Source organism: Bactrocera dorsalis, chromosome 6 (genome assembly GCF_023373825.1).
Source record: "Bactrocera dorsalis isolate Fly_Bdor chromosome 6, ASM2337382v1, whole genome shotgun sequence".
Taxonomy (NCBI): domain Eukaryota; kingdom Metazoa; phylum Arthropoda; class Insecta; order Diptera; family Tephritidae; genus Bactrocera; species Bactrocera dorsalis.
In genome coordinates this window covers 32,539,443-32,547,666 of record NC_064308.1, presented here as the reverse complement: position 1 = coordinate 32,547,666, position 8,224 = coordinate 32,539,443, and the positions used below count along the sequence as shown (strand labels likewise).

The 8,224-nt window shown below is 39.9% G+C and overlaps 1 protein-coding gene across 1 annotated transcript; it reads right to left on the bottom strand.

Annotated features, from left to right (window-relative positions):
* Positions 1-5,188: 5,188 nt before the first annotated feature.
* Positions 5,189-6,335, bottom strand: LOC125779392 (uncharacterized). The gene is made up of 2 exons (XM_049460735.1): positions 6,176-6,335; positions 5,189-5,991 (listed from the first exon to the last, which is right to left on the bottom strand). Exons 1-2 carry the CDS (start codon positions 6,333-6,335, stop codon positions 5,189-5,191), a joined length of 963 nt encoding a protein of 320 aa, XP_049316692.1.
* Between the last annotated feature and the right edge of the window lie 1,889 nt (positions 6,336-8,224).

Here is an 8,224-nt window from a genome sequence, read left to right as displayed (position 1 = left end):
CATCACGAATTTAACACACATGAGGACACCACACAAAAAAGAACAAAGGGACCGACGGACAAGGCACTAGCCTCTTTCTTCGTTTCGATACGATACATCGCAGACGTGCTCCGTGCTCCGCATTTTAAATCCGTAATTTAGTTGCGAATTTCTTTTTCGACCGCAAGGTGAGTGCCGGGAAACTTAATAGAACAATTAAGTTTAATCACTTAAATATGTACATCTGTCTTCCTGTAAGTCCAAGGCTTGACACTCGTTATCCATCGTTATAAGAAGATGAACACCAAACAGTTCGAGGCGTGGTATCGTCACATCCTCAATTGGTGCTATTTTTGTCTTCGCTGAAACAAGAACTGTGTTTGACGTTTCACTATTATCGATGGGTTGAACATATATGACTGCTGCATACTCTGTACGACTAGCATCGCAGAAACCGCGTAAATGCATCCAAGGGGCTCTCGTATAGCTAGCCAACGAGGAATACGAAGTCGTGCAATATATTGTAAGCTGGTGCGGAACATCATCTATGAAATGAGTAGCTCTGGTGAAAGTTCGACATCCCATATCAGACCACCCTTCCACAGGTCCTGAATGAATAGTTTGGCCACCACGACTACGGATGCCAATACCCCAAATGGATCATATAATTACGTCTCGTCACTCAAAACCTTTTACTTGGTATACATTGAAGTGTCGTCAACTATGCCAATCTTACTGAAAATCCCACTGGATCCCAATAAAGACTCAATACCTTTGCTTTTGAGTTGCTCAACTCCAGTTCTGAAGCAGAAACTGTTGGACCGATTTTGGTAGATAATACGTGTGTAGAATTGAAATTCCATTTTCCCATTATTAATTTTCCTTGCTTCGAAATAGTCGCTACATCTTCAGCACGGGTAAGGGTAAGTACGTCGCTGTTGACGCTATCCAAATAGTCATCAACTTAGAAATTATAAAGTATGCTATGACGCGCTATGGCAGCCCGGCTTGGGTCATATATGACTTTATAATTGTTATTCGCACTTTGACGCAGTGCTGGAATGCATTAAATGGGCTAGAAGCCATTCCATAAGTTACCGTCTTCAATTCATACACTTGAAGAGGTTCATTGGCAATTCACGTCGTGCATCTACCAGTATTGTCAGAACATCTTCTTTACGTCTACGATGACGGCTACGTTGCATTTTCGAAAGCGATGAAGGACGATATTGGCAAGTAGTTTTGGTCCAAAAAACTGTGTATCTTCACGAAGACGTTGAAAACCACGCGAAATGATGAGTGCTTAAATGACTCTCAGCCTACATCGTCATGAAACACAGCTACACCACATTTCAACACTCCACATTGGCAGACAAAATCATCATAAACGAACAACACACCACACTCACCACTCACCTTCCATATCACACCAATGCACTCAAATATGACATCACACTACCAACCAGAACACAACAACTTTCACAAAAGGGACGGACAACTCCAGCCGCCAGCACTTCGCTTTTTGCTTCCATACGAGTCAAGACTCAAGACAGACGCGCGCACGCTTTTTGCAGTATCTTTTTTTCTTCTCCTTCCACGTCCATCATCGTTCGTTGATTCCGTCGCCGATTGGGGTATACGATCAGTTTCTAACGTTTTTTATATAATATTTAGAAATAAAATGTATTAGCTATAAAGTGAAGCGAACAAAAACGAAAAAAAAAACAAAAAAAGAAGACTAAACGAAAACAAAAACAACAGCGGGCGCGGAACTAGTAACTAATTAAATCACACCACCGGCGCATACTCCAATAAAAATGCAATAATGCAATAATAATAAAAACAAAGAGAACAGACGGGCAAAAGCACTTACAAAAGGCACACAGGAAAATAGGAGCATACTAAGGCAGTGGGATAATAATCATAAGGCAACAAACGTTAGGACAAACCGAAAATAAGTACACTCCCCCAAAATTGCCTTGATGCAAGAAAGGGTAAGTGTATCGCTTCCACCAGAGAACGTGTATTTATAGAGAAGGTCCAACAAGGGACAAGCGTGTGAACTGCCAAAAGCTAACAAAATTCGATGAGTGCATTTCATCACAGCTACATAGCTAAGAAGGAGAAATTTTAACAGTGCGCGTGAACAGAGTTGAGCATTAAATGAAAAATATACTCAGAGACTTACTTCGATTTTACAGCGGCATGCCGGCCTTTTGGCTTATATTTTTATGCGTTTATGTGCAATTATGTATATGAATTGATTTGAAAATTATCTATCACAAATTGATTACTTTTTAATTAATTAACTAACTATTTTATATAAGGCAATATTTTACTCAAAGTTAAAATAAGACCATATTTTTAATTATATCCTATGCTTGATATAGTAGACATTAGGGTGGTTTTTCAAAATAAATTTTCAATTTTTGGAAGTGCTCACTTCTAGAAATGTGCCATTTAGTGTAAAAATATAATTGTGACAGTTTCAGCTCAATCGAATTTTGCCTTCCCGTGCCGAAAAGGCCTCGAAGTTTGATAAAATTGCCATTTTTCGGGAAAAAGCGTTATTTTTCGACTTTAACTTATGACTGATTCCACCTATTACAATAAACTTATTATCAAATGAAAGGTAATTTTGTTGAAATTAAAGTCTATTATAATGCATTTTCTTTAGAAATGCATGGTTTGGAAGATATTTAACATTTAATTGACCAAGTTCGTGTCAAATACCTTAGTATAGTTCTTCGCAGTAACACTCGAGGTTCTCCACGATTTTTGAAACTATCCTTACCTTAACCATAAACAATGCATACACTGAAGTCCTTTATTTTATTATAATAGAAAATGCTAGAAATTAGTAAAATCTTTTAGTTATATATTGTATTTTCAGTTTTCGTACATTAATTGGTACAATATTTAACAAAAAGATAAGACGATGGGAACAAATCTATATAAAAAACAAGTAAGGAAGGGCTAAGTTCGGGTGTCACCGAACATTTTATACTCTCGCATGATGAAGTGATAATCGAGATTTCATTATCCATCATTTACATATTTTTTTATTTTGCTGTAAAGTTAATTATAATTAAATTCTGAGAGATTTACCGATATTTTCGATGAAAAATTAGGTTAGGTTAGGTTAGGCACTGAGTTCTTCGTGTTCGACATCAGGGACCTTGAAAAGTTATAGTCCGATCACGACAATTTTTCCACAAGGAATACCTCAGCTCAAATACCGTATTTGTGTAAAGTTTTATTCCGCTATCATCATTGGTTCCTAATATATATATTATACAGAGAAGGCATCAGATGGAATTCATAATAGCGTTATATTGGAAGAAGGCGTGGTTGTGAACCGATTTCACCCATATTTCGTACATGTCATCAGGATGTTAAGAAAATATTACATACCGAATTTCATTGAATTCGGTTGAGTAGCTCCTGAGATATGCTTTTTGCTCCATAAGTGGGCGACGCCACGCCCATTTTCAATTTTAAAAAAAGCTTGGGTGCAGCTTCCTTCTGCCATTTCTTCCGTAAAATTTATTGTTTCTGACGTTTTTTGTTAGTCGGTTAACGCACTTTTAGTGATTTTCATCATAACGTTTGTATGGGAGGTGGGCGTGGTTATTATCCGATTTCTTCCATTTTTGAACTGTATAGGAAATGCCTGAAGGAAACGACTCTATACAGTTTGGTTGACATAGCTATAGTAGTTTCCGAGATATGTACAAAAAACTTAGTAGGGGGCGGTGTCACGCCCACTTTTCCTAAAAAATTACGTCCAAATATGCCTCTCCCTAATGCGATCCTTTGTGCCAAGTTTCACTTTATTATTTTTATTTATGGCTTAGTTATGACACTTTATAGGTTTTCGGTTTCCGCCATTTTGTGGGCGTGGCAGTGGGCCGATTTTGCCCATCTTCGAACTTAACCTTCTTATTGAGCCAAGAAGTACGTCCACCAAGTTTCATCATGATATCTCAATTTTTACTCAAGTTACAGCTTGCACGGACGGACAGACGGACGGACGGACAGACAGACATCCGGATTTCAACTCTACTCGTCACCCTGATCACTTTGGTATATATAACCCTATATCTGACTCTTTTAGTTTTAGGACTTACAAACAACCGTTATGTGAACAAAACTATAATACTCTCCTTAGCATTTTTGTTGCGAGAGTATAATAAACATATAGAAAAGAGAATTCATACTAAAAACAAAAATTATAAAAAATTTATCAATTTATTTATATATTATTGTTTCCAATATCATTCATCAGATAAGGGTAGAGAAAGGGTACTTTTGGAAGTATCAGGGTAAAGCCGACGACAATCCGCTACCACGAATTGTTTTTGCTCCTCATCTTTTGTAAGAATATTATTGAAGTCTTGAATTAACTTAACCCCTCTCTCTGCCGTGTCGTTTACTACCTTCATACTCCTAACAAAACTTTGAAGTTTCAAAAAGTCTTTATTTTCGGACCATTTCTTGGGGTCCTCGGTCAAAAAATCAGTTTTGACTTCGAAATATTCGAAAGAGGCCAGGCTTTGATCCGAAACAAAGTTCTGAAGTGAAATATTTTTAAATAGGCTTACAGCTTCATTTTCAGAAACTTGCACCCTCATTATCCTTGAAGACTTTCTTCTTCTGTTAAATTTCTGTACGATAAAATCTCTTTTGCCATTTTTCTTTTTATTTCATTTGAAACATTTTTGTCAAATAAGCTAAGGCAAATCAGTTCCGGGTTCAGATACCACAGGTGAAGTAAATATTTTCCCAATACCTTTTCTGATACACCTTTATCAATACGTCTGTACTTAATTACATTTTGAACAAATTGTAAATCATTACTAGGTGCACTTATTGCATTTGAAGCTTGACACCACATCTTCACATACAAATTAACAATAAATAAACAAATAGCTTTTAGTGAACTGAACTCCCCTTCGGTCATAAAAAACTGTTCTCTAAAAATGAACATTTTCAGAGAGTAAATGGCTTTTGCCATCCAACGGGCGTAATAATAAGCACCAGGAGTGTTAAACGAAACATCGTGAGAAGGGACTTTTCCTAAAAATATTAAACATAACTTAATAAGTTCTAAGTAATCATCCCTCGGCTGTTTTTCAGTTAACTGAAAGAGAAGAAATTCCGAAACCTCTTTTTCGAACTCTTTCACTGACTTCTTTACCGAATCATCCTATACCCCTTCAATGTATTTAGACTGATCTATGTTAGGCCAATGTATTTGAAATCTTCTAAAAATGTCACGTTGGGGAGCAGTCGTTGATCCCATTTTGTACTCAAATACTGACCGTAAAACGACTTCTAAAATGTGATGGCGGCAGGCTAAGTACAACAAACTTTTACCTAGCTGTTTTTCTAACAAGGTGCATGCGCCTTTCATTCGTCCTGTGTTGGAAGCCGTCGTATCAAAACACATACCAACAATTTTATCGCCAATATCCCATTCTTTTAGACTACCGCTAACAGCTTCTGCCTGACTGGCGCCTGTGGAATTTTCTAATTCTGGGACCCCCAGTAGTTGTTGTTGTTCACAGTCTCCTTTGCTTACCAAGGCTGCCAACCGTTCAGCACATTCTTTCTGAAAAAGGTTTGCTAAAAGTTTTCCATCCCAATGAACAACAATACCCTCTAAGTCTAAGTTTTTAAACCTCGTCTTGATTTTCTGGGCCCGTTGACTTCGAAAGGATATTCTGCGTTTTCTTAAAGCACTTCTACTAAGTGCAAATTCCTCGACATTACAGCCCAGACTTTCAGCTGTTGCGAAAATTATTCGCACAGCATTTCTATCAGAAATTTTGCACCTATCTAGCAAAATTGATAATTTTTCCGTCATTACTTCTTTATAACCACGACTGTATTTCCTTTTTTTACTCGCTGTCTCCGCTTTGCTGGCTTTTTCATCATCGGTAAATACTTCATCCGAGGTGATTTCTTCCACTTCTGATTCAGAAGACAATGAGATGTCTCGTACATTTTCTGTTGCAATGAAAAAACGAAAGAAAATGTATGGATTTTGGGAGAAAAATACTGTTGATGTTGGTAACAAATAGGAACGAATAAAGGCTATAGCTTCTAAGAGCCAGCATTTTATTACCTATTTAAGTATGGGTTTGAGTATCTAGTTTTTAAGTAAAATTGGGCAACTATACTATAAACTTACCAGCGCTTACTGGTGAAATCTGTCGCCATCGCCACTCTTCTGCTTTTGCTTCTCTTCTTTGTTCAGCTAGAGCTGTATTCACATCGATACCTTCCATATGGCCTGGACGTCCTTTCATTCTCTGATATGACAAAAATTTAATATCTTCCTGATTAGACATTTTTGAAATGGCATCTTCCACTTCTTCTTCTTCTTCTTCTTTACTGGCGTAGACACCGCTTACGCGATTATAGCCGAGTCAACAACAGCGCGCCAATCGTTTCTTCTCTTCGCTACGTGGCGCCAATTGGATATTCCAAGCGAGGCCAGGTCCTTCTCCACTTGGTCCTTCCACCGGAGTGGAGGTCTTCCTCTTCCTCTGCTTCCCGCGGCGGGTACTGCGTCGAATACTTTCAGAGCTGGAGTGTTTTCATCCATCCGGACAACATGACCTAGCCAGCGTAGCCGCTGTCTTTTAATTCGCTGAACTATGTCGATGTCGTCGTATATCTCGTACAGCTCATCGTTCCATCGGATGCGGTATTCGCCGTGGCCAACGCGCAAAGGACCATAAATCTTCCGCAGAACTTTTCTCTCGAAAACTCGCAACGTCGACTCATCGGTTGTTGTCATCGTCCAAGCCTCTGCACCATATAGCAGGACGGGAATTATGAGCGACTTATAGAGTTTGGTTTTTGTTCGTCGAGAGAGGACTTTACTTTTCAATTGCCTACTCAGTCCGAAGTAGCACCTGTTGGCAAGAGTAATCCTGCGTTGGATTTCTAGGCTGACATTGTTGGTGGTGTTAATGCTGGTTCCTAAATAGACGAAATTATCTACAACTTCAAAGTTATGACTGTCAACAGTGACGTGAGTGCCAAGTCGCGAGTGCGACGACTGTTTGTTTGATGACAGGAGATATTTCGTCTTGCCCTCGTTCACTGCCAGACCCATTTGCGTTGCTTCCTTGTTCAGTCTGGAGAAAGCAGAACTAACGGCGCGGGTGTTGAGACCGATGATATCAATATCATCGGCATACGCCAGCAGCTGTACACTCTTATAAAAGATTGTACCTGCTCGGTTCAGTTCTGCAGCTCTAATAATTTTCTCCAGCAGCAGATTGAAAAAGTCGCACGATAGGGAGTCGCCTTGTCTGAAACCTCGTTTGGTATCGAACGGCTCGGAGAGGTCCTTCCCGATCCTGACGGAGCTTTTGGTTCCGCTCAACGTCAGTTTACACAGCCGTATTAGTTTTGCGGGGATACCAAATTCAGACATTGCGGCATAAAGGCAGCTCCTTTTCGTGCTATCGAAAGCAGCTTTGAAATCGACGAATAGGTGGTGAGTGTCGATTCTCCTTTCACGGGTCTTTTCCAAGATTTGGCGCATGGTGAATATCTGGTCGGTTGTTGATTTTCCAGGTCTGAAGCCACACTGATAAGGTCCAATCAGTTTGTTGACGGTGGGCTTTAATCTTTCACACAATACGCTCGATAGAACCTTGTACGCGATGTTGAGGAGGCTAATCCCACGGTAGTTGGCGCAGATTGTGGGGTCTCCTTTTTTATGGATTGGGCATAGCACACTTAAATTCCAATCGTTGGGCATGCTCTCATCCGACCATATTTTGCAAAGAAGCTGATGCATGCTCCTTATCAGTTCTTCGCCGCCGTGTTTGAATAGCTCGGCCGGCAATCCGTCTGCCCCTGCCGCTTTGTTGTTCTTCCGGCGGGCAACTGCTATTCGAACTTCGTCATGGTCGGGCAATGGAACGTCTGCTCCATCGTCATCGATTGGGGTATCGGGTTCGCCTTCTCCTGGTGCTATGTGTTCACTGCCATTCAGCAGGATGGAGAAGTGTTCCCTCCATAATCTAAGTATGCTCTGGGCATCGGTGGCTAGATCACCTTTGGGGGTTCTACAGGAGTATGCTCCGGTCTTGAAACCTTCTGTAAGTCGCCGCATTTTTTCGTAGAATTTTCGAGCATTACCCCTGTCGGCCAGCTTATCAAGCTGTTCGTACTCACGCATTTCGGCCTCTTTCTTCTTCTGTCTGCAAATGCGTCTCGC

Coding starts and splice junctions, on each gene's coding strand:
- LOC125779392 (XM_049460735.1), bottom strand. CDS start 6,335: ATGTCTAATCAGGAAGATATTAAATTTTTGTCATATCAGAGAATGAAA. Junction 5,992..6,175: donor GATTTCACCAGTAAGCGCTG/GTAAGTTTATAG, acceptor TCATTGCAACAG/AAAATGTACGAGACATCTCA.